Source organism: Charadrius vociferus, unplaced genomic scaffold (genome assembly GCF_000708025.1).
Source record: "Charadrius vociferus isolate BGI_N301 unplaced genomic scaffold, ASM70802v2 scaffold269, whole genome shotgun sequence".
NCBI classification, from domain to species: Eukaryota; Metazoa; Chordata; class Aves; order Charadriiformes; family Charadriidae; genus Charadrius; species Charadrius vociferus.
This window is the reverse complement of record NW_009660184.1, coordinates 1,046,492-1,073,881: the sequence shown is the minus strand read 5'-3', so window position 1 is coordinate 1,073,881 and position 27,390 is coordinate 1,046,492. Positions and strand designations below refer to the sequence as shown.

Genomic DNA, 27,390 nt, shown 5'->3' with positions numbered 1-27,390 from the left:
TTTGTGTTTTTCACAGACACACGAGTGTGTATTTATTTAATGTAAGGGATTCTTGGTTGCAGTTTGATAGGTTACTGAGTGTACACAAGGGCTCCTTCCTCTCTTTCCATCCATGCATCAGTGCACTCCTTTCCCCCATGACAGCACTGGCAGTTGCCTTAGCTGCTTTAATTGTCTGGTAATTGGAGAAAACTCTTACGCTTTCTTTGTGCTATGCTAACCTCTTTTCAGCGAGTTACAGCAGCTCACAGGGCAGTCAATATGTCTATGCTAAGTCATCCCTTCTCATGGAACTACAATCATAATACGTCTTTGGGAAAGGCCATTAACTAGTGAGGTTTTGTGTTTATATCAAGTTCATTCATTTTGTGTTTATATAAAGTTTGTGAGGTTTTTTTTCTTAACTTTTTCTATTTTTACTTTAAATACAGCGTTCTTTCTTCACTGGTATCCATACGGAGAGCTGTCACAGTCACTTCATAGTCATTACTATAACCGTGTCAACCATCCTCAGTGCATTTTTTCACTGTTCCTGTTTTTATTATGCTGGGTGTGAGAAATATTTCGTCATTTTAGTAATCTTTAATTTAGATTATCATTTCTTATTTGATATCAAATGAGATACCAGTCATGATACCTTAAGTGAGCTGTCAAATAAGGTAGATCCATCTGACCCATCATGTCAGCCTCCATCACTTGCTTACATTTGGTAAATTTCCAGAAGACTAACATTTATCCTTCTCTGTGTTCCTTCCTAAAACTCTCCTTTATCATAGTGATTACAAAAAACCCTCACCATTGCTTGACAGTAGTCATAATGCATCAATGGTCCCTTGTATTGGTCAGGTCTCCTTGCTTTGTTGTTTGTGGCTTCTTGTCTTAGAGAGTGAATTAGTTGGAAGCAGGCAGTTTCTCCACTTTCTACCATGAAGTCATGCCCAGCCGGGTTTTGATCAGTGTCTGATGCCTTTGTGTTCCTGTTACAAGAAATGGTAGTTTAAAAATGAGATTTTTAACCATGGAATTTCTGATTTGGGATATCAGAATTTGAATGGATGTTTGGGGTTAATGATGACAAATGTTAACTTCTCCTTACTCAGGATTTGAGGTTACTGATCTGTAAATTCCTGGTCTGATTTTAGTCTTTTGTGGCTTCTTTGAGATTTCTCTGAAACGTACAATTAGATCAGATTACTTAGCAGTTTGAGAATTTTTTCATATTAGAAAACGTTAAATTGTTCTTTCCGCACGTAGTGCAGCTCTTTATGGGTTCTTTTCATTTCCCAGAGAACAGGAAGAATGGATGCGTGTATACTAGTATTTCACCCTAGAATATCACTATGCAAATGGAAGTCATAATCCAATAAATAGGGTTTATGATTTATCTAAATTTTTCTCCCCAGAATTTCAAAGAATATTCCTACAACTAAAGATGTTGAACCTCTACTTGAAATTGATGGAGATATACGGAACTTTGAAGTATTTTTATCTTCACGAACACCTGTTCTTGTTGCACGTGATGTAAGAACCTTTTTGCCATGTACTGTAAACTTAGATCCCAAGCTACGAGAAATCATTGCAGGTGAGTATGCTTTCAAATAAATGGAAAATGAAAATTATATTATTTCATTTTAGGCAGAACTACTTTGCATGTTATACACAATTGTGTTTGTTCATCAAATCAGACTTTCAGAATGTCTGATTTGACTTCAGTAACAATTTCACTTGGCAGCTTTGCTGTAAAGGCCAGATCATACTAGACTAAAGCATCTCTTTTGATCGGGGGGAGAATCCACTATTTTTGATTTGAAGACTGCTTTAGCAAATGGAGGAAACCAGTGCACACAATGGTATTTTAGTAGTAGAGATGCTATTTGACTTCCAAATCTTTGTTAACAATTTTGAATAGTGTCAGTAAGATTCTGTAGAACTGAAGCCAGTGAAACTAAGTGGAACGTCTCCATTTGATGTGTACCCCACTAGATAACTTTTCAGCTGGTACCTGTAAGTTACTTTTTAATCTGCTATAGTATGATATTTAAATTCATCCCAGGGCGATTGTTGTTTATTGTGCAGTGGTTGTTAAGCAGTTATCTTTACTTCCTTGTAGTCTCAAAAGAAGCAGTTAGGTTCAGGTGTGTTCTGTTCTGCAAAAACACTCTGCTGAGCATTAAATGTTCTGACTGCTCACTGCTGCTGTGGATTGATGCGACCCATAGTGTGGTTTGATGTGACGCATGGTATGGCACTTCTTGTCCAGTCTTAGGGATTGCTATTGGCTCTGGAGTAGGGTTAAGGCATCCTACCATTTCCAGCTGTTAAGAGATGCTACAGCTTTGAAGAAAACCAGAACTTTAAATTTAAAATAAGATCCTTATGAGTGTTTGGTACGACAGTCAGTATTCTAGGTGGGAACTGAATTCAGATATTAATAGTTCTCTTTGCCTGTCTTTTCTGTTGTAACACTTTTCTAAAGTCCTCAACTGGAATCCTTTTTGCTCTTACTTTTTTCCAACTTCCTTCTCTGCACTTGATAGCTGTAGTGGGATGGCCTTTGTTCACAAACTCTGTCTCATTAGTCTCTTCAGAAACAGGACAGGTCTGTCTACCACAGCAAACATACTTGCCGTCAGAGACATACTTGGCATGATATACTCCTACTTTTCTTCCCATTTGGGTTGTGATTTGTAACTTGTTCTCTCTGAGAGAGAATGTTTAGAGGCATTTAATATGCTACGTAAATTTATGCAAGAAATTGTCCTAACTCTCCTAAAGGCTCCTGTATATATGTGATCCTCAAGAGAAGTCAACCCAATGCAGCTGAAAGTAACATTTGATGTTCTACTTGATGGGTTCTGATTGGAGTTAAATACACAACAGTGTACTGTAATGAATTGACAAACAAATCAAAGCTTTTTTTTCAAATATTTCAAGCAAAATCTTATTCTCTTTTACCTTTTTATTTTTCAGATGTTCGTGCTGCAAGAGATCAAATGAATATTGGAGGACTTCCTTATCCCACTTTGCCTTTGCATGAGGCACCTGCTAGAGCAACATCTCTGTTCAGTCAGCCTTCATCGGCTTGCTCTTCTACAACCTCTTTCAATGGACCTTTCAATAGCGGAGTTTTATCACCTCAACCTCATAGCAGTTACTATAGTGGTATGACGGGACCTCAGCATCCATTCTACAATCGGGTAAATAATCGAGAACCAATTAACATTCTTCTGATTCAGTCTGGTAATACTGCAGATGTCATCTATAAAATATTAAAAGACCTATGCAAGTTTTATTTGGAAATGGAGGAAAGTCCAAAAGTTGGTAAATTTCACAGTAATGTTCAGTCACTGTTGTCTCAGAGAAATATGGTAAATCATATCAGGGAAAAAAAAATTACACAAGAGGGAAAAGATCGGATCGTTTTGAGACACTGCTCAATTGTGGGGTAAACTGTGCACAGTCATTCGCATACTTGCTTACAGACAGTGGAAGGGATCCTGTTTTTTTCTTGGTGACTTAGGTTAAAAGATACAGAAACTCAAGTGAGGAGCTACATCACAAGAATCTATGTAGACATCTGTGTTCCCCTTTGTCTCAGTTATTCTGGGATCCTTTCCCTAAACCGGTATTGCACTAGTTTAAAGGAATTAACATAAATGGCATAAAACATACATTTTCGAGCTATTTGTGGGCCTCAGAAAACATAGTCCTGGGCATGGCTAGCTTGAAAATGGAATGAAATACTTTACAGTTGGATCAAGTCTAAACTTTCTATTTTTGTGGGATGTATTCAGTATTTTTAAACTTTTCTTTTTTACTTTTTGTTTTTCTGCAGTACTATCATAAAAAAAAAAAGTAGAAAGCAGATATATTATAGTTTACTTCTATATACAAGACACAACCCCAGCTCTAAGTAGATTTGACAGTAGGTAAATGTTCAAGCTAATTAGCTGGAAAGAAAATTCAGTTATTCCTAAACTGGTGTTTCTTAACCAAGGTAGAAAAGAGTACATGTAGCATAGAACTTTTAAGTTCTCTGTTCTAAAATTGTTCTTGTATACCTTCAATACAGTGACAATATACTGTTTTGTTGAAAATAACTTCGTGACATATACTTTGAAGTAGTCCAACACTGTTACATGCTTGTCACATAAATCTTCATGCTGATACTAGCTCAGCTTTGTTAAAGTGGGTGTTTAATTGGAAGCCCTGTTTTTGTGTCTGTGTTACTGTACATGACAAGGTTTAAGTATGGGGTGATACACAGTTGAAACTTGTATGTTTTTGTAGTTCTAAAAGGCATTACAGAAGCAATTACAAGTGAGTCATAAGCTATTCTTAACAATCATTTTATTTGTTCGTTTGTATTATGTGCATACACAGACTTGCAGGCATGCTTATTTCTTCCTTTTTGCTAGCTGAAGATTAAGATACTTCTGTTCTGGCCTTTCTTGCTGGAATTTTATACTGCTCTTCTAAGGTATAATTGTTTTTAGTGTTCCACATTTTCAAATATTGACTTTCCTCTATGGAGTCATAAAGGTACTGTCATGAACACCACATACTGAGATAAGTGATGAAAACTTCGTAATAGTAGAAAATTTAGACTGAAAGGCTGTTTCCTTCAGCATTTTCAATCATTTTTGACTTCTTAGGTTTTGTAAGAATGCTCTTTAAAAAAAGAACAGCAGTAGAAGAATAGGCTCTCCCCAGTAGAAGTTTCTGAGAGAGGGCTTGAATATCTGTATGAGACAACAATGGGTTCAAATGCTTCTATGGAGATACCTGAATTTTATGCAAAAAACCCCTAAGTTCTGGGGGATAGATGACTTATTCTGACCAGTAAATAGGTCCTGTCCTGTTGTCTTTAAGCATTCATTTGTGCTTAAGAGCTGTTGGGGAAAACAAAACTCAGGTTGTTTATTTTTAGGAAATACAGTTTTTTTTATTATCTATGTTTCTGCTTTGTTCTTGAGATGTTCCTATATTAAGGACTGTGAACTTCCAGTGACACAATCTATTCATTTTTGGTTTTAACCCCCATTCTCTCTCTGCATAGCTGTAAAGGAAATTTTATAGTCCCATTTAGCAGCTCTTCAACTTGCTGCTTTGGCTCTCAGTATAGGACTATGCTGGACTTGTACATTTTACCACTGTCTAATGGCCTGGCTATAAGTTAGATTCAAATTCATCTATCCAAAATTGTTAATCATGGATCATTGTGGAGATCATATTTCTTATAGGGAAGGTCAGAGCAGTAGGCAAGTCTAATTGGGATTTCCTCAGTGGGACTAGAAAGTGTAGTATGTGAAGACTTTGTTTTGCAATATAGCAGCAAATTCTTAGATATCTTAGAAAAATAACAAGCATCATGCTTATGCTTTATAGGTTATCTGCAGACTTGGAGAACAGCTCTACGCTGGCTTGCGCCCGACGTATTTATATTGATCTCATGTTTTCACGCTATCTCTATTACTGTACTTCAAATGAAGATTGAGTCTGTAGAGTTCAAGCCTATAATGGAGAATTAATCCCACAATTGGGAAGCAGTGGAGTAGTTGAAGTGGGCTTAAGGCATAATTAGAAATTATGAAAGAACCATGGGATAATTGCCTTATTGGACTTATTGCCTTATTGCCTTATTTTTTTTCCCCACTGCTTTGTCGTTTGATGACTCGAACCATGGGATAATTGCCTTATTGGACAATTTTTTTTCCCCACTGCTTTGTCATTTGATGACTTGCAACCAACAAGCAGGTGCTCACTATGTGTTCCGTAGGATAGTCTTTGCAGTAGTGGGGGACAGGCACTTGAATGCGGTGTGATCATGGAGCATTTTGTGCTTGGGGGTTTTCCACATGGTTTAAGCTGTTAGTGGAAAACTGAGGGTGTTTAATTATTCTAGAAATAACATTCCTGTATGCAGGAATTAAACTTGATTCTATCAGTTCATTTACAGTTGATTCTGAATGTAGAGGGTTTTTAGTCCTTATTGACAAGTCCAAAGCAGAATATTTCAACAAATTTTACTCCTCCCTCATAGGTTAGCCCTTGAGTCATAAAATTATTTACTCTCTACTGAACTTGGTGCAATAGACTACTCAGAATCTTGTCATGTGCAGAAACACAAACCAAGTAATATCTTCTGTTTTTTTAAATAGCTAGATAATACAAGTTTGAAAATGCTATGTATAAAAAACATCATAAATCTGTAATACAGACATTGAGATTTGTAGGTGCGAGTTTTTTGGAGAACTGCATAATGAGTTGAAAGCAAAGAGCACTATAATTCTGAGTCTAAAGACTCTTCCTTTCCATTATGTTGCCTTAAAAGATAATTGATAAAGAAATGGAAATTTTTATTTCAAAACCTAACTCAAATTCACAGATAGGTCAGAACAAAATTTCACTTATGGACAAGCAGTTTGTACTTAACTGCATTACCAGTTGTAAGGTTCATAACTCTCAAATGCACACTCGTGCACACACATGTCTTGTTGCATGCTAGTGGGTAGCATGTGAATTGCAGGAAATGTGTTTATACACTTGATTTTAACATTAGAGCATATGGAGTGATCTGTTCAAATGGAAGTGTATTTGTAATTTTGAGACCTCTGTATCTTTTAGAAGTGACTTTATTAAAAGCCTGAGTTCTTATTTGGACCCTTTACACAGATGTGCTGATAAGGCTTTCAGAAACTTGGATAGTGTTTGTTTTCCTGAAATTTGTTAGTAAAAAAGGATAAAAAGGAACCTGGTTATAAAAATTGTGATTAGAGTTAACTGATATTTGTGGGGAAAAATGTTTTTCTGATTTAAAAAGTGGTTTCGATACTTGTTTTATAATAATTAATACTGTCCTTTAAAATGGTGTTTGTATTGAACAACATGCATTGACATATTTCCAACAAAACAAATGTCAAATATTGTCTTCTATAAAAATCTATTTACAGTTTTATAGAATGTAGCATTTGTGGAAGCCTTCAGATTGGTTACCACAAATATGGAAAGTTCTAGTGATGCTATTATGTGTCACACCTTTTTCTTTTGGTTCTTTTGGTCTTCTGTATTATGAAATGCTATATGTTTTACTGAGCATCTACTTTTGAGTTTAGCAGGTCTGAGAAAGTGAAATGATCATAATTATCCTTAAATGATCCTTTTCCCATACTCAGAACAGATGTTAGAGTGTAGCTACCAAAACCACTCCAACTCTGTTCGTCCAGAAAGTCATGCTAGAGCACCCGTTGGCTCTGAGGGATTTTGAAGAACTCACTCCAGAGTTTTTGACTGAATTCTGTTCAATGCAAAAAGTAAAGAAAGCTATTAGCAGTTGCAATTTTTCACTTTATTGAACTCAACTAGAGGATGTGTTTTGTTGAAATGTTTTATTTTATTATTACATTTTGATTTGTGTAATTGTTTGTCCCTTTTTTGTTACATTTTTTTTTTCCATAGCCATTCTTTGCCCCATATCTTTACATGCCAAGGTATTACCCTGGCAGTTCTCATCTCATCTCACGTCCACCTCTAAAAACGAGTTTGTCCAGAGATCAGAACAATGGCCTAGTAAGTATTTTGAAGGATAATTCAAATACTAACCTAGACAATAAATATAGTGAGTATTGAAAATGAAGGTTTGTAATGGTGATTCACTATTAGACAAGTACAAGCTCTATATTTATATTGGGTCTGGCTGAGATGGAGTTAATTTCCCCATAGCAGCCCTCATACAAATAGTTTAAGCAATGGTGCTTTTAACGTGTAACGTGAAATGTATTTTGTTTTAACTTTAGAAATTACTTAGAGAGGAAAACCAATTCTAACATCCAGGTATCGCGATTAGAGGAGTATGACCTGTAATATTGGCAGGAAAATATTTTAATGAAAATGCCAGCTGTACTACAGTAAGGAAATTTATATAGTGTAATATTGTAAGAAAAGGGTGCAACTTGTAAATTTATATTCAAATCTTATAAGATAAAATTACATTCTTTAACATTGTAGGGAATACTTAGAAATTGGAAGGCCAAAGTAAAATTTAAAAGGAATGTTTTAAATACATAAGTAAAACAAAATACATTTTATCATAAGTATGCATCAGTTATAGCTTGGTTTTGTAAGTGTGTATCATTCAACGTTACTTACCTATAGAAAAGGAGTTTTCTTGTTTCGTGTAGAATAATAAGATTCCTATTTAACAGTTTGTTTTACTGACAGATGGCTGTTCAAATGGAATTAAGAATTAAGGAAAGCTAAAAAAGTAAAAGCCTCACTTATCAATCAGTTTGTTTCTAGGATATTGATACAATGAGCAAAGCTATTAAAAGGTCGTAAAATCTTTAATCGCTTATGTTTCTGTTGAATTATGTATTATTACAAGCTCATTCTCATTCACTGTTGACTTCATATTTTTTGTTGAGCCCTTAATCGTTTTACCCAAACCGTAATATTTTGTTGTTGTTAGGATGTTATCAAGGAGGATGCTGATGAGGGGCTTCCTTCACCCACAGACCCCTCAATGGTAAATGAGTAGTCATGTGGTGTGGAAATTTTAGCATCTCATTGCTTTTTCAGCAGTAATGAGTCTGCATTAATCGTAACTGCAGTTCACTAACACTGCATCAGTGGCTTTGGTGGGCAAATAGAGTAGTTGAAAACTAATGTAGTTTGTGAATGAATTTAAGAGCTAATATTTCACTTACAAGAGGTATTATATTTTTCCCTGTAGTTTTTGCCTTACCTTTCTCAGTAGCTATGGTGAGCTTTCAGTAAAAATAGCGTTGTGGTAGTTAAACAGAGTGAAGAATGACAGCTGGTCATTCAGTGCTTAGATTTTAGAATGAACTGTGTTTTTTCCTGCTTCTCTCATCTGAACCGTACTTCTTAGTTGGTGGCATAAAACTGTTGCAGTTAATACAGTATAAAGCAACTATCCATGGAATTAAAAAAAAAATAAATAAAAATTGAATCGCTGATAAGCTTATTCTTGAGTCAGAATGCTAACACCTACCTTTTCCATAACTTTTGTCTTGAATATTCACACAACGATGTCATCTTTATGGGTATCTGTTTTCACTCTAACTATGGGTATTGATGGAAAGTCACGATTTATTATCAAAGCAAAGAGGTTAATGATTATCAATTCTCTTAATAGTTGCTGCCGATAGTTGTTGGCAGCAGTTATAGTTTGATCTTGGTTATTTTTTTTCTTTTAGTTAATCATTGCAAAAATACCTTTCCATTGTTGTGCAATGAAAAAAAAACACAAAACAAAACAAAACCCAAAACCCACACAAATTCCAGAACTGTATTTAACTGCATGTAACCGTCACCGAGCACCCATGTATGGGCGATGCAATGGAAAATGTACCCTGAAGTTCTCTCTTCCAGGTCATTAGCTACCTTGTGTGAAGGGATGACTTTGGGGTAAGTTTTTCTGGTAGTATATTTTTGGAGATGCTGATGCCTTCCCTGTGTTTGATTCCCTATCTCAGTATCCCATTCTCTTCCCACTCCTTTGCAGCTTGTCAGTGCAAGGAGAAAAAGTAGATACTTCTGAGAAAATAGTAGAGTGATGGCTCAAGTATGTGTATATCTGAGAGTGTGAGAAGGGACACAGGACCAGAATAGTGGGATTTACTCTCAGGGAAGAGGTAGTAAATGAGCTCCAGCAGCAGACCTGTACCTGGTTGCTCTTCTGCTTGCTGCTCTGAGTGTGGTATCTTAAGCACGTGTAGGCTGCAGTTTCAAGCAGCAATTTAAAAGACTTGCGTAAGCTATGTAGTCTATTGGCTGTAGGTAAGAAAATACAGGAGTTATAACATTAAAAAGAAACTTTGTTTGAAATAATGATAATGGAGGATTTTATTAAATCCATTTTTGAGTTTAATTTTTACTACCATGAATCTGTGTAGTACAGCACATCAGATCATACACTTCTCTAAGATTTAGCCATATTTAACCTACAGCGTAAATCTAAAATTTTGCATTTTTTAAAGTCTATTGGGTAGTTTATAAGAATGTTGTTAGTCGGAGATTGGTATCCTGACAGGATGCCTCGTCAGGGTTTCATCTATTCTAAAAGTACTTCTTTTGTAGACCTTACTGAAATGTCTTTGAAAGGAAACGTTATTATAGTTGTTTTAGGTACGGCAATTATCCAAATATGATGGGTGCAATGATTTCATCCAGCTATTTAGGCAGCTCTTAATTGATGGGTCATTGCCACTTTATAAATGATACAGGTTTTACTTATTAAATGGATCGGTACATGCAAAGTAATGAAATAAACTAAAAAACTGTACAAAGTAGTTGACCAACACCAAGATGGTAACTGGTTTGATGACTGAAAACAAGAGAATCAACGTGTAGAATCAATGTCTTTCATGCAAATCTGGCAAGGAGCTGGAAATGTTGCAATTTTACTTCTGTGCGCAGTAGAGAATAATCATTATTTTGGATGTTTTAAGTCTTACAGGGCAAAACGTGTTTTCTTCGGGAGTATCTTTTTTTTTTTTTTTTTAACACAGATCATCATTGCTACTCATTGCCTGAGTTGGCAGAGCTGTGTTGATGTTACGTGGTCTGGTTAAGACCCTGCTGTTGTTTTCAGTCTGACATTGGAGTTGACCAAGTTCTGAAATTTCAGATTGTAATCATTAGTCTTGTAAAATCAGTGTAAATCTAGGTTAGCTTGGTGGAAATCGGAAATATTTTGAAAGCAGTCATCCTATATCAATAATTTGACTTCTGCCACCTTCTATATTTGAATTCTGTTGCTGATGATAAAATTTGTCTATCTCAGACTGTAGTTTGCTGTTCTTTACTGAATGGATCACAACATAGACGTTGGATCAAAACATAGATGTCAGACCAGTAAGTTTACCAACACCATCTAGTACCACGTAGCTGTATCAACTTGAATGGGTGTTGCAAATTCTAGGGTATCAGCTGAAATCACTAATGAAAATAGACTTGCCTTAAGATGTCAGCCTTTGTACATCTGTGATGGAGGCAAACATGCATTTCTGCTGACTTTACAATACTAATGGTTATTTCTAACAGGAACTGCAAAAACTTCTAGATTGCTCTTCTGAAGAGTTTGTTGTTAGATTGTAATGTTACCAATACCTGTCCATAGTATCCCCTGTTATGTTAGAAATCAAACGAGCATTAGCAGTGGTTATTATTAATCGTGTGCTTTAGTTTGCATTGTTAATTGTGACTTACTAGGATGCAGCTTGTTGCAATATAATTACTTTATTTAAATACATTTTTCATACTGTACTGAGTATATTAATGCCTTAAGTTGTAGTATGTGTGCTTTGAATGAGAACTAACATGGCCCAGAGCATGTAGTGTAGATAAACATACAAGACTCATTAAGAAACTGGAAGTGCTTTTCCAAAGTTTGAGCATAAATGAGAGCATGGCATGGGACTTTTCTTATCTGGATTTTCCAGGTGCTTTTATGTAGTGCTTTTAGCTTTGAATATTTGTTCTTAAAAGAAGTACTTTTTCAGTTGGGGGAGGGGGATGGGCGCTGTGCAGGGTGCGTGCGCTTAGAAGATTTCAGAGCTACTTGAGATACATTGGTGGTACAATGTGAGCTTGAAATGGCAGAAGAATGGTTAGAAGCAGGATTTCCATCAGAAACATAATGTAAAACTTTATGCAAACAAAATACAGTGTGTTGCTTTTTTACAAATGCAAAATGGAGTAGTCTGTTAATAGGAAAATAGTATTTGTATAGCATATACGAAATGTATGTTCTGAAGGTCTATCTTAAAGTTTCATCACACTATGAAAATATCCCGTTTCTGTCCTAACACTGATTTCCTCTGTTTACTTCAAAGCGTGTCATCTGTATGTTCAACCTTTTTGATGTCAATTTAAGCTGTTGTTTCTTTTCATTCTGTTCTGTCCTTTTCTCAAAGCCGTGTAAGTCTGGGTTAAACAAAAACAGACAGGTACAGCCACTTCCTGTGAATTATCATTCCCTTCCTTCAGAGTCATTTCAGAAGCTATCATACTGGCGCTTCATGCTGGGCTCTCTGTAAACTAATGCTCATTACTAGCCCTGAGGTTTGTTTTGACAAGCTGCTTTTAGCTTTTGCATGGCAAATACTTTTCAGACTAATGTTCTCTAAGCATCTCTAACAAAACCACTAAGGCTGAAAAATGTGTCAGTTTAAGTACAGTTTTAATTCACTTACATGATGACAATATCCCTAAAGCTATTACATTACTTATTCTTCAGAGGGTGCTTTTTATAAAGAATTATTTGGATTAATGTGCATCTATTTCAAACAGTTCACACTTTAACAAAAATAGTCTAAATATTTTAGTGCCTTTCCATGATTTTTTTTATACATGGAAAGAAGAGTTTCTAAACTAACTCTTAATGCATGCAAAAAGAATGACTTGTTCTTGATTGTAAAAAAAATAATTTGATCTGAAGGAGAACTGTTAAATTAGAAGTGTTTAAAACTTTTCTTAATTTAGATAAATTTTAGATAAATGATAGATAATGTATTTAATAGATTCAGAGAACAAAGGCAATTGCTTACACGTTGCTTAAGGATCATTAATTTTAGTAGTGCCACAGTGTAATTTTGGCTATAACAGTTTATTTTAATTGGTAAGCTTTCTTTCAAAAAAATAATTAAGATTTGAATTAACTTAACACACCAAGAAAGAAAAGGTATTATCTGACTCTTACCAATAGTAAACAGTGTGTTTATGGGGAAATAACAAACAAAACCGGTATTCTGAAGAAAAACTTAAAGGAATTTTTTTTTAAAGAGGGAAAATAAGAGATGTACATAAAAAAAGTATATAATAACTAGTTTATGGATGAAGCTTCTTCCTGTCATCTTCATCAGTTTGATGGTTGGCTTATATCTATAACATCATTAAGACTTTAGCTGTGCTAAAAATCAGACTAGATGAAGACCTAAATTTCCTCCTTTAGATGCCAGATACGATAACTAATTAATTATTCTAGACATCTAATTAGGGAGGCATTGCAGAATCTGAAAAGTGGCTTTCTTGTCCTCAGAAGGAGTACCAAGCCACTAAGTTAGATGCCTAGACTGTAGTGGAATTATAATGTTTAATTTTTATCCAATAATTTAGGTAGACTACCTACCCAGAAAATGGGGTATATCTTTTCTTTGTTTAGTGTCCAGTTGACATCACATTAAAAAAGTATATAAATGGCCAAAGGAACAAAGATTAGTGCCTCAGCGCTGATTTCAGGCAAGCGTGTGAACTGCTAGGCTTAGATTCCCCACAACCTCCAATAGTATTCTTGAGTAAAGTTGATTGTTTGCCAGTTTTAAGTCCATTTCAAGCACATCTGGCAGAAAACTTAATGGGGATTACATGTAATAGCATCTAAACTTTAAAACTCACAGTAGCTAAGATGGGGAGTGTACCTGCCTCCCCAGATCAGGATATCTCTGATAACAAGTTAGAAATAACTCTGAGGTTAAATGGTAGTAGATAATGGGGTTTTGGATTGCTGCCTTGGAATTAATAGTTGGATAAATTCTTCTTAAATGTCCTGGTTTAGACGATTCAGATATAGTTAATGCTATTCTGTGTGACAATCCTTGGTTTTCATAAGCAATATATTTGGATCTATTAATTTATATTAATTCAGAAAGATAACTTTGAAGTAATTAAATAAAAATGTAAAAAAAGTATTGTGACTATAAAAACAGTCTTCATTGGTAATTTGAGGAATATAGTCAAACTTGACTACATGAACTCTGGATAGTCAAAGTGTGCTTTTACATTCCAGCGTTTATGCATGTGATGATGTGCTCTGAAGCTTTAGAAGCTCTTTTGTATCCTCCCAAAATGAGCTTGGTGCATTGTCTGCAGTGCTGAAACCAAAACTTCACCTTTAGAAAAAGGGGAGGGTGCGACCTCCTTCCCAGGAGGAGGGCATACAAGTATTTCCTAGCTAATAGAACTGGTTCTGATTTTGTTTTTAGGAATTTACAATCACTAGTGTAACTGTTCAGAGCTTTGCACTTTGTTCCTACTTAATGCACAGGTCCAGATCCAGGGAGAACGTGAGGTTTTTTTGGAGAACGTACTGTCTCAGTATCCTGACTACCTGCGGATGCATTTGTTTTGTTTTTCCACACTTTCTTTGAAATTCCCGGAAGCTGCAACATTAACAGGACAATTTCAGTGTTACAGATCCGAGTTGTGAATAATTTCTTCCTAAATCTTGCCAAAGTTTGAGATATATGAAGCATCCTCATAGTATCTGGGAGGGCAGTGTCAGTGCTGCTCTGTATTTCTGTACTGTGGTACACAGTCCCCTGGCTGATCTTGCATAAATGGAACAGAAGGAACTTCTGGAAAATGGATGTGGGTTGCTAAAATTACCCAGTGAATCCAAGTAACTGAGGAGTTATGTTTTAGGTCATCTTTGTCTGATACTAAACTAGGAGTTTTTAAGACAGGAAAATCTAAGTTGTGTCTGCATTATTTAAAAATAAACAATCAAACAAAAAAAAAAACCCAACAAAAGAAACCCCAAACCCAACAACTTCCCTCCCACCACCACCCCCACCCCCCCCAAAAAAAAGCCAAGCCCAAACTAACTACTTAAAGCAGGGGGAAATTGAGTAAAGGTGCATTTGAAATTAATTAACCATTACTTAATATTTCTGATTTTTCTGTTGCTTTTCTTAAATAAGAGAGTTAAATAACTCAAGAGAGTTATTTTCTCACATAGGCAGGGCTCAAGATGCTGTGGTTTTTCTCATATAAATACCTATAATAAATGTTTCCCAATATAGAGATGTTCTGATAGTATTTAAACATGCCTGTGCATTCTTATTCTCATCTCTTAATTTTAAAATGCAGTGGAACACAGCTTGATTTGTGTTAGTGTATATTGTGAAATACTGAGCATACCGAGTATTTGAACAAATCTTATGTGCACATTTTCTCAATTTTTACAGGCAGCAGGAGCGGGCACAGGATCGACCGCAGGAGTATCACATGCGTCTCTAAGCACAATGAGCGTGGAAGCTGTGTGTGAGAAGCTAAAGCAGATAGATGGTCTGGACCAGAGCATGCTATCTCAGTATTCTGCAACTATAAGAAAGGTATCAGCTGAACTTCGTTAATGGATTTAGTACCTAAACACGGAGATACATAAGAAGAAAGGAAATATTTAGTTGCCTCTTTTCTTGAAAATATTTATGGAAACACATCAAATGTCAAAACAACATCCTACCTTCTATGTGTCCTCAGTTCGGAGGATATTTTAATATAAGCATTTATTTTTCAGAGAAAATGCTCTCTCTCAAAAAGGCAAAAAACAGACTCAGAAACATAAATGCTGATGAGACTGGTTATTTTGAGAAAAGAAGCAAGAAAAACGTTTTCAAAATTGACACATGTAGATAAATAGGGTTGCAAATGTGTTCTATATCTAGGTAGTAACATCCCCCTTTTCTTTCCCCTGAGAAATTGACACATCTCTTCTGTTGTAAATGGGTGGTGAATGTGGTTCCATTTCTCTTTTATCACATTCCACATCTGTACATTTTTCTGGTACTGTTCTTTTTTTCTGAGACATTAGCACAGAATCATTTTTGTCTTTATTACTTTTTTCCCACTATTCTGTGTGCTTCTTTTACAAAGAAAGAAGGGGAAAATACGAAGGCTGTGATTAGTGAATGGTTTTGCTGAGCTCACTTTCTCCCGATGCCTATCAAATCCTAAAATATACAGGGATGGTGTTGATTCCCCATGGCAGGGAGGTTGGAACTCAATGATCTTTAAGGTCCTTTCCAACCTAAACGATTCTATGATTCAAGGATTAAGAAACAGGTTTATCATAGGAAGCTTCAGCGATGTTGCTTAAAACAAGAAGTAGGATGTCAGATTGCAGCTCATTAAGTGTAGCTGCAAAAAATTCCAGTTGCTTCAGTGGCTCAAGTGCTAAAAGAATGTGCTCACTGGTTATCTTTAATGAGATTCCTCTTATTTATATTCTTGCACTTCTCACTGCAAGTGATATCATATAAAAAGGAAGAATGAAAGTGGCTCAGCCTGGTCTTTTTCCTGGTTTGATTAAGACCATCTGATAGGATATGGGACCAAACCCACTGAGATCCCTCAGACTAAGCAGAGCTCTCAACTTGGGTCTTCCATTTTGTGGCTACTCTCCTATGACGTGGTTCCTCTTCTACATTCTGTCCATCCACTGATACATGGTATAAAGAGAAATACTGCTCCTTGTTACTTAATGAAAATGGTTCTATATTGATTTTGGTGCTGTTGGAAGTTAAGCACTGTATAAACATGCCTAATATTCCTAATCACCTTCCTGGAATGTAGATGGTGTTTAGGCGCTTCTCTGTTGATCTCTGAATGATGATGAAAATAAGAAGGAAGTCTAGTCTTCTATCCCTAGGTATTTCTGATGATGGAGGGAATGTAAGCCTGCGTTTATGCAGGGAGGGAACTTGATGAAGGTTGTGCTTGATCTTACATGCCTCAAGCTGGGGGTCAGATGATGCCTTGGACTTCATTGTTTATCTTCAGATAGTTGAGCAGCTGCAGTCCATTTGTGTTCTGAGCCTTAGAAATGTAGGCAGTTGAATGTAGTTTATTGTCTGTGAAATTTTCTAACACTGACGTGTTGTTTGCTAATGTCTGTTTATAGAACACAATAATATTGCCTTTCATATACGCATTTTTGATGGGTTTAATGTTTTCATTTTTTTCATGACATGTAGGTTCTTGTCTATCAGCAATCATCAATAAATAGTCTTTTATAAAAACGCGTTTATTATATAGGATTGGACTTAAGAGTGATGTTAGGGAATTTCACTAGTAGTCCCCGTCAATATATCCAATTTTAATTCCTTTTTAGTCTGTTACTGCCATGCCATAAGTCTTATATCGGCAATTTACATTATTTAGTTTTATTGTTTTAGGCAAATATAAATGGCCGTGTCTTGGCTCAGTGCAACATTGATGAACTGAAAAAAGAAATGAATATGAATTTTGGTGACTGGCACCTGTTCAGGAGCATGGTAAGACTTTCTCTTCGATATTCAGGTCATCATAAATTATTCTTTTTCATTATGAACCTTATCTTTTTTTCTTTCCTGTTGCTTTCTTGTTATCTTTATATATCTTTCTTGTTATACTTTATAAGTATCGTCCTAAAACACGAATGCATTTATTATTTTGTTACTTTGTCTTTTTGTCATGAGTACTTTAATGAAGAACTGATTGCCTATAGATTTGCATCTTAATTGATTGTGAACTCTGAAGTTTTGCTTCCTCTTTTTGTAAGATCTGTTTTTCCTGTATGGGTTCCCTTTTCCCTTTATAAATTTGCCTATTTTAATGAAATTGTCAGAACTTGATTCCCTTTGAAGCCTCTGCCCTTCTCTTAAAAGTTAGTTAGGGAGTTCATTAGGGAGTTCAAAGTATATTAGTGCAAGGAAGTGGACAGCCAGGCTGTTAAGAGATGCATGGCACACAATTGCATAAGCATAAATTTTAAGAAGATTTAAGCTAAAAATCAAGCCAATGAGATAAATGTACAATATTTGATTGACACCTACTTGTATAATGTGAGAATGCTGCATTGCATGCTATTACTGAAGCATATATATAGATATCTAATTTCCCCCATTTCCCTCCTCCCAGTTTGAGAGTAAATGACAATTTTACAATGAAGGTTATGCATCACAGAGAACTGTGTTTTCTCTTAAGTATTTTTAGTATATTGCCAGTTTTCTTTCTGAAAATAACAGTATGTCTCTCAACTGCTAAATCAGTCTTGAAAGCAGAGAATTACAAGATGAGATTTATTGTTAGATTCAGATTGATTAAGCTATAAAATGTGAGTGTTTGATTTTGCTTTTAAATCTGTGATTTATCACTTCTCTAGTTGTACAAGAACGTAAGTGTTTTGTGGCATATGAGTTCTTTTAAGGGTCTGAGCAGTAATAAGAATAATTTGTAAATACAAAAAAAAAATCTTAAATATTAAAATGCGATTTGCAGTAAAGACAATAAATGCATTAGATCTATAAACAGGTTTTTCTTCATACTTTTCCGTGGTCACAACCATGTATGCGACTACGCTTTTACAGTTGTGAATTCTGTGTTCCTATTTTTAATAGAATTCTTCTTTAACAATTTTGAGAACTTCTATTTATATAATTATGCTTACACTGTCTCTTTTTGTGTGTTAAGATACTTGAGATGAGAAATTCAGAAAATCAGGCTGTTCAGGAAGATCCTCGTGGAACAACAGAGCATGTTACCAGTGCGATTCCTCATAGTGAACTTACTCGTCGTCCTGGGCATAACGCTGAGTTGCCTCACACTGAGCTTACAGGTCTTTCTGGTCAAGCTCCCTACACACTTAACTTCAGCTTTGAAGAACTCAACACAATTGGTCTTGATGAAGCTCCTCCACGCCATAGTAACTTAAGTTGGCAGGTATTTAATACAGAAATGTGTTCTCCTTGCTTACCTGTATGGTAAAGGGTTTTATTCAAGGGTTCTCGGATACAGACAGGTCAAGAAATAAGTCTACTGTGACAGTTCAGGTACTTTTAGTTCTCAGTCTTGGCAAAGACCAGTTTTGCAGAGATGTAAACTCCAACCACACTCTCTGAGTCAAAGTCTTTAGTCTTTGCCATCCGAAAACTATTCATCTGTTCCAGTAATCACTCTTCAAGAGGAAAAAATCAAAGCTACTGTGCTTTTCTCATCTAGCTTAGGGTGGCGTCCTGCGAGATTTCTGTTTATTGTAGTATTCAGACGTTGTGTATGAAATATTTTAGCTATGTGCTAGCCAGATGTTATGCTATTTAAAGGATTACAAATGCATTTATTAGGTTTTTTTAAACAGACAACTACAGTACTCTGTGACATCAGATCTGTGTCCTGACTATGCGTGATCTATTCATAGACTCCACAGCTGACATCCTTCTCTAACTATGGTTTCTGCCATAGGTTATGGTCAATTTTCTCCTGTATCTAATGAAATCACCCAAAGTGTGTGATTCTCTTTTGTCCTTTTTAAGAAATAAGACAAATTAATTGGTATCTAAATAGAATTTTTTTAAAAAAAAAAAACCACAAACCCAAACATGTTGCAGCTTTTTAATTTCTGGAGGTCTAAATTAGAAAATCTTGAAGGTGCATCAAAATAGGTAGACACGCCAAATTACTAGCTATAGGTGATATTTTTAATATTCAAAATTGTCGCTGGAAAGAGGTTTGGGATGTATTTCTATCCCAGAGATAGATTTCTATCCCAGAAACCTCTGTGTGTTTGTGTGTGCACTTGTGTGTGTTTGATTATATGACTATATGATTAAGCATTTCTGTTCTAAATTTTAAATTAATTTGCGTAGTGTTTGAATCCACACATTAATTTTCCTGTTTACATTTAGCTTGTTAAAATTACCCAAGCCCTTTTAGGTTTTTTTTAATAGTGTTTTAAGGTAGGTTTTTGAAATGTTGTTCATTTTCAGTGTTGCCCCAAATAAAGCATAATACCTCAACAGTCTTTCAAAATCTCATCTCTTGTGCACTGCAAAGTTGAGTGGGTTTTGTAAAGTACTTAATGCTTAAGTCAATGCCTCAGTTCCGATGCACCGGGCACCGTACATCTTTTACTTGGTGGTAGTGAGCAGCCTGTTGTATGCCTGACATGAAGGGGTATGTTCAGCCACAGTCCCCTCCTTTGCTTTCTTCGGCTCTGTGATACACCTTGGTTCTAGCATTTAATAGGTGGCCCAGCATCCTGTGCCTATGGGGTTCTCTGTGTGCACAAAGAGAGCAGATGTGGGGGCAAAGAGTAATATGTTTGTCCGAGAACTGATTTTCCTGAAATCAGCTATATGCAATGGACTTTTGCCAGGATATATTGAAGTATGTAGGATGGGGGTCTTTTAAAAATGTTTTTGAGAGATATTCAGCATTTAGATGAACTCTTGCTGTCTTTCTAATTTAAAATGCTTATTTTATAAATGCACAAATGTATTAGAAAAGCCCATCTTGACATACAAATTCAATTGTTATAAACTCAAGAGTTAGCCTCAAATGCACTGGATAAAATGCTTGTTTTGTGGAAATCTTTTATGGGGACCAACAATAAGAATACTTTGTGAGTTTAGTGAATGTGTGTGATTGAATATATATGATTATAGTAAGCATATTTTAATTATAGCATTGATAATTTCACTTGTGTAATCTATTCACAGCAACAAAAACCTCATTTAAGCATATACTTGGTGCTTTGAGTTGTTTGATTTTTAAAAGATCGGTAAAAGTAAAAATGAGTCGTTCATTTAACGGTTATCTCTCTCTTTTCTTTCTTTTTTTTTTCCAGTCACAAACTCGTAGAACTCCAAGTCTTTCAAGTCTTAACTCTCAAGATTCTAGTATTGAAATATCAAAGCTCACTGACAAGGTACAGGCAGAATACAGGGATGCATATAGAGAGTATATTGCTCAGATGTCACAGTTAGAAGGAGGTGCCAATTCTACTACAGTAAGCGGTAGGTCCTCCCCTCATAGCTCAAGTGCTTTCTATATGGGGCAGAGTACGTCAGGAGGTTCCTTGCATTCCAGTTCAGAACAGGAAAAAGGAAAAGATGGTGAACAGAAACAAGATGATGGAAGAAAGTCCTTTTTGCTGAAGAGGAATGATGTTGATTACAGTACTTCAGGTGTTTCTACTAATGATGCATCTCCTTTGGATCCTATTACTGAAGAAGATGAAAAATCTGATCAGTCTGGTTCCAAACTTCTCCCAGGAAAGAAGTCTTCGGAAAGAACAAGTATTTTCCAGGCTGCAGATTTAAAGCTTAAGGGAGTTACTCTCCGGTATCAGAAGCTCCCAAGTGACGAAGATGAGTCAGGAACGGAGGAATCGGATAATACTCCACTTCTTAAGGAAGGTAAAGATAAGAAAGCAGATGGCAAAATAGAGAAGCAGCCTAAATCTCCAGAACATGGATCTGAACCTATTAGAACCTTCATCAAAGCAAAGGAGTATTTGACAGATGCCCTTTTGGATAAAAAAGATTCATCTGACTCTGGTGTAAGATCCAACGAAAGTTCTCCAAATCATTCCCTCCATAATGAAGGAGCAGATGATTCACAGCTTGAAAAGGCAAATCTCATTGAGCTTGAAGATGACAGTCACAGTGGAAAGAGAGGAATTCCACACAGCCTTAGCGGCCTTCAAGACCCAGCCGTAGTTCGCATGTCTATTTGCTCAGAAGATAAGAAAAGCCCTTCTGAAAGCAGCTTGATAGCAAGTAGCCCAGAAGAGAACTGGCCAGCTTGCCAGAAAGTCTATAATTTAAATAGAACCCCTAGTACAGTAACCTTAAATAATAACAGTGCTCCAAACAATCGAGCAAATCAAAATTTTGAAGAAACACAAGGTATCAGAGATTCACCTCAAATTATGCTGCACCCTGGCTCGGGTTCCAATTCAACTGCGGTTCAGAATGAGAACCTGAAGAGTGTTGCTCACAAGCGGAGCCAGCGTTCAAGTTATACCAGGCTTTCAAAAGATTCATCGGAGCTCCACACTGTTGCTGCCTCAGAAGGGGCAGGTTTTGGAGAAGAGAGAGAGAGTATCCTGTAGAAGCAGCCAGCTTAAAACAGAATATGCCTATGAATTGTAGCTTGCTTGGAATTCTTTGTCAGTGTGTGGTTACATTAAGCTCTGTAGTTTAAGCTTTCAGTATTGGAATAGAAGGTCTAGATTATTTTCAATCATTTTCTTGGAGAGAAGAAATAATTTTTACAAGAATCAAATTACTTGAGACCTTCCCCATGTATAAAAGCAGTACTTGTCAGCATGGAAAATCAGTTCTTTGTTAAGACACTGTGCAAAGGTTTGGTCAGAGGCAGATATTGCAGAAGTAAGTATGGTTTAATTATTAAAATTATGATGTGATTTTACTTTTCTGTTGGGATATGTATTACTTATCCCTTCTAAATATTCCAGTTAAATCTGCATACTTGCAAGTAAAGTTAAGACTGTGCATCTTTGCCATTTGATGTAAGAGATGCCAGAAGATTAAATATCACAACCTGTGACACCCTTATCAAACTTTGCATTAATTAGTGGTTTAATGTGTGCAACATATATTACATATGTTGAAATTTGAGTGTTAAGATACCTGTTTGGCTGTATGTACACTTTTACTCTATGTTCAGTAATTGCTGTTGACTTTGTGAACTTTAGGTAGAGTGGTGATAAGGTTTGTAAGGAACACTGTCTTCATGTGTCATTGGAATTGGCAGTTATTTATAAGGTAATACCTTATTGATTTAGTGGATCTATTATTTATTAGAGGTACATAATTTTACAGTTGCTGATCTGAATAGATGCAACCACCTGAGTGAGCTACATGAAAATATCGTACAGATAAAGTATGAATGTGTTGTCTGAACTTACGGAGTATCTGTTGCTGTACGTGATCTTTCCTTGGTACAGTGTTTATCATTTGGTTATGGAAAGAAAAATAAGCAGTGTTTGCCATTTTAAAAATGATGCATACTTTTTGGAATCTTGTCAAAGCTGTATGCCAGCTTCTTTATTTCTGCAGTACAGTGTTTGAAGATTTTTACATCATCAAAGTAATGTACCTGAATGTTATTGTAGCAAATACTTGTACTGTCCGGTGAAATCTGCATGTGTTTGAGGAAGAATTGTTCAAAGTAGGCTCTTGTAGTACAAAGAGAATAAAAAATAAATTGGCATGTTGGGTTTGTGTCCAAATTTCTATTTATTGTGGTATTTTGTTTTTTCACTTGATAAAAATGTTACGTCCATGTTGTTTTGGTTAAAGTACTTCATGGATTTAATTGAAAAGAATGCATTAAACCAATATTGTTATTAATACAATACTAAATAAGCATCAAGTATAAAAATACATTTGATAAATGGAAGTACCAAAGCAGACGTTTCAAAAGGAAGTGCTGAGCTGCAGAGATGTGGCCACCTCCCGCTAGTCCAAAGCAGTAATCCTGCTGTTTGTGGCAGTTAACATGTGCTGGGAGTTCTGCGCAGATTTGTTTCTGTCCTAGTGCATCTCCAACCAGATGTCTCCAGCAGGACCATGTGGGCGTAGCCTTTGTTATCCAAATCAAGAGGATCTGTTTCTATACAAGACTCGGAGAAAAACTGGCTTTATCTAGGCTCTTTGTATTTTCATTCCATGGGTGTCTCATACTTACAGGACTGGAGACACGATCTGTACGTTTTTGAATTCTGTTAAATTGGTTTGTTATTTGATTGAATTAAAATTTACTCATCAGAGTGTTACAGAAGTACTGAAGACTTCTGTGCACATATCTTTATCTATTTGAAAGATTATTAGTTTAACCAAAAAGCCTCCCAAAACAAAATAAGAATCCCCCAAAGCCTGTGTAGCTTCATGATATTTTGCCGAATCTGTGGGAAGAGTTTTTTGGTTTATGTTCTTCCTATTGGGAAAAAAAAAAAATTACATCACTCTGCTTTCTGAGATTTTTGTGGTGTAAAAGCATTTTACGGAAAGACAAGAATTGTTTTGTAAGAGAGGGCAAGAAGTGTAGCCTTCTTCATTTAGGCATATTCACAGTATTGATGAAAGAGAGCAATTATTTCAAGTCGTTTTGTCTGTTAAAGCCCTCAAATAATCCAAATGGAGGAACTTCACATTTTCATATGGTTTTGAGATTTTCTTCTTCCTGAAAGTTTTATCCCTCAAGTCCTCCTAAAATAGCAAAACTCGGATGAAATAGGTAGTTGTGTGGAGACCTTTTCATTGTTTCTGTCCTGTATTAATTTATACCAGTGTAATTGCTTACCATCACTAAGAAACAATAATTAACGAGCAAAGCGTCTGTGACAGGGCTTAATGTAATACTTTCTGTGGGTATGTTGATCTGTGCCCTGCAGAGGATGTGGGTACCTATAAATCCTTTCCGTTCCAAACAGGGGTTCAGTCCTGCTTCCTTTAACTACGTTATATAGTAGTGCATGCTGTAGTTTATATAATCAGATGTGTTCATGGGGTTGTTATTTAATGCCACCTTAGCAAAATTCCTAGAATCAGCAAAATACTAGTGCTTCATAGCCAGGACAGTGTGCTACAAAAGCTGTTTGTTAATAGGACAGTAAATATAACTGACACTTAGAATCTACTTGCATAAAAGTAACTAGACAGAGTGCATTTTTCTTCTCCATTGAAGCATCTTTTAATTTTTTTATACATATGTTCGTAAGCAAACAGAAGAAAGTGTAGTACTCTGATAAAGGGAGAGAGGAAAAGAGGGAAGAGAGAAATGGAGTACTTAATACAGCATAGTAGTAAGAAGTGTTTTTGAGTACATACTAGTTATATGTGTTAGTTACTCCACATGTTTAAAGAATTTTTCACACATAGAATATAAAAGAATAGCATTTGCAAGGATTAAAAATACACTGCAGTTTCATAGCTGAAGCTTGTTTTTTCTCTACCACAGTTGCTATGGTTACTAGCTTGCTTAGTTTGTTGCACCATTCTTGGAGTTAAGAAACCATAAACAATTTCCAGTGTTGAAATATTAAATGTTAGCTCTGTGACTTGTGGGAATCATGGAACCCAAGAGTTCCATGGAGAATGGAAATAAATGAAGAGTATAAAACAATAAGACAACTGCAAACTTATTTCTGGTACTCACCACTTTCCAGAACTCTTATAATGATAGTTTATGTATCCACTCTAATTTTGGATGACTGAATGCTACAGGAACTTGAAACTGTGACTTTTTTGCCTAACTGAATCTGAAGAGCACAGTTTGGCTTGTCCTCTTGTTCTGATGCCTGCATGTTTGCATGGTACGGTGAAGATAAATCGGTTTTGAAAGGAAAAATTGGATGCAAGTAACATTCCAGGATTTATGTGAGACTCTTGCGGCTATTATCCAGCTTTTTCCAGGGTTGCAGTTTATGAGGAAAGGGGATAGGGAAACTCTTACATCCCACTTGTAAAACTTGCAACAAAATAATCGTCTAGTAAAATTCTTAGAGAGTCTGGAAAAAGGTTTCCATTTTGTGCCTGTCCTGCTCAGTATGGGATATCTGATCACCCTGTGTGACTTTGCCCGTGCAGCAGAATATATATGTGGTGTTAGTAAGTTTTCAGTTCTTAGCTTTCTTAAGTTTTCTTTTCAAATACTGTCTTGTTTTTTGTTTTTTTTTTTTCCTTTTCTTATTTTTTCTTTATATAATCTTTGCAAAACTTTCCTGGGACACATTTAGCGTGGGTTTATACACTTCACTGAAAGTAGGCGGTTTCTTCTGTGGTCTGGGATTCAGCTGTTCACTTCTGTCCACAGAATCGTCAAAGCCTGTTTTTTACCTTTGCAGCTCTCGTGGGAAACTTTCTGGACTTTACGGTAAGAATATGGGAAGTTCTTTGTATGGCCATGAGACACACAGGCAGAGGATCCCAATAGCATCTGTTATCCATAGTCCAGCGTGTTGCACCCCATGGCCTTGATGCTACATAGCTTTATCATCTGTGGCAGGTTTATTTAATTTTCTAAATGCGTTACTAAGAAATTGCCAAAGAAAATAATACCTGGCTATTTGAGGTCTCTTAAACTGAAAGCCACAGTTGTGGTAAAATCGGAAGTGTTAACACCCAGTAGTGAATTTTCAGACATGTGAGCAAAATACAATGTTCTAATTAGTATAAGATAAAGCCTGCTGTTAGGATTTTGGTCAATTCTGTGCCAAATAATAGCTGTAGTGGAGAAAACTTGGAGCAAAATTCAAATTCCGGTTAAGTAGAGAAGACTGGAAAGACTGCTAACCTTATGCACTGTTTTCTGTTAGCCTTGTGCATTGTATTTCCTAGATTTTGGTTATCTTTATTAAGGGCTGTTTCATCAATATAAGGGTGGGGTGGGCATAATTTTGCTTAGAATCTTTCTCTGTGGGAATACAGAACAGTTTCATGAGTTTGACATTTTCTCAGATTTCTGAATTTCAACAAAAAGGAAAAAAGGGGAGTGGATGCTCAAAAATTTTAATAATACAAAGTATATATACAAATATAAAAACATATTTCCAACAGAACAAGAATTTTCTAGATAATAAATGGCACATGGAGACGTATCAAAGTGTTACAAAGATTATTTCACTATTTAACATCCGAATAACTTTCATTAACGATGTCTATCGTGCAAGATGAGTATGCAGTATGTTCTGCCCTTTGATTAACAAATGTGGAAGCAGGTTATAGAAGCCAAAATGCAATTTAAAACTGATGAAAAGCTGATATCTTTTTGGCTGTCGTGTTTCTTGGGTTTTAATTCATTGATCTTATGCTTAGGTTGCTCCTGATCACTTTGTTAAAGTCTTCACATGGAATTCTCTAATAGAGGTGTGTATTCATTGCAGCTTAGCACAGCTTCTGGCAGTTCTTTTTGTGGTAAAACATAAGACTAATGGTAGAGGAGGTTTTTTTCCTTTATTGAGCTTTGAGTCAACATCTGTATTTTCATTTGTGGGTCTGACTCCTGTAACGCACTTAATATTTTAGTTAAGTTTTGTTTTAGAAATTTATGCCCCATCTTCCAGGAAGGCTCAGAGCTACAGTATTTTCAGCAATGTCCTCTCAGTCATAAGTGATTTCAGTTCCTTAATAAGATTGATACTTGCAATACCAAAAGTTTGGGCCTTAAAAAATATTAAAAAGTTTTCTTTTTTCCCTAAGGCATGTTTTGTTATGATAGTGAGACTGGATAAACTTGTAAAAGAAATGCTGTTGGCCAATTTCCTTCTCTTACTTTATCATATCTTCAGGTCAACTTCTTCTGAAGTGGAAGGAAAAAAACAACCACCTTAGATTATTTTAGAAGATGGTCTTTTGGAGGGGGGGGGAAGAAAAAAAACAAACAAGTGAGAGGTTGTGTTGAGGTTTTATGTAACAAAATGTTGTATTTGAGCATTACTGTGTATTTCTTTTAAAGATGGGATTCTAGCAACAGAGCATACTTTTTGTTACGTGAGTTCTTAGTGTTGCCACTACGTAGCACGGTGTACAGGGTTCGTTGCTTCTTACAGAAGTAATGTGGGTTGCAGAATTATCTTTGTAAGTAAACCAGTGTCTGTATATCCTTACTTCAGTACAACTTGTTTATCCTTTCTGAAAGAGAAAGGGAGGAGAGGAATAATAGTGGTCCATTATAAGATATTATTTGTGTCCAGGGTTTCTCATGACAGAAAAGAAAAGAACAAAGTTTGAGTAGTTTGTATGTGTCCCTGGAACCTAGAAATAAAAACTCAGGCATAAAATACTGACTGTGGGGAACAGT

At 35.8% G+C, this 27,390-nt stretch overlaps 1 protein-coding gene across 1 annotated transcript in view; it reads left to right on the top strand.

Moving 5' to 3' along the window:
* KIDINS220 (kinase D-interacting substrate, 220kDa) overlaps positions 1 to 22,797 on the top strand; it is a 71,793-nt gene extending 48,996 nt beyond the window's left edge. Inside the window, exons 22-29 of the mRNA XM_009893251.1 lie at positions 1,404 to 1,582; positions 2,971 to 3,197; positions 7,459 to 7,569; positions 8,468 to 8,524; positions 14,991 to 15,137; positions 16,980 to 17,078; positions 18,256 to 18,504; positions 20,408 to 22,797. Of these exons, the coding sequence (XP_009891553.1) occupies positions 1,404 to 1,582; positions 2,971 to 3,197; positions 7,459 to 7,569; positions 8,468 to 8,524; positions 14,991 to 15,137; positions 16,980 to 17,078; positions 18,256 to 18,504; positions 20,408 to 21,676 (2,338 nt within the window). The 3' untranslated portion in view covers positions 21,677 to 22,797. The remainder of the gene's footprint in view (positions 1 to 1,403; positions 1,583 to 2,970; positions 3,198 to 7,458; positions 7,570 to 8,467; positions 8,525 to 14,990; positions 15,138 to 16,979; positions 17,079 to 18,255; positions 18,505 to 20,407) is intronic.
* Positions 22,798 to 27,390: the final 4,593 nt, after the last annotated feature.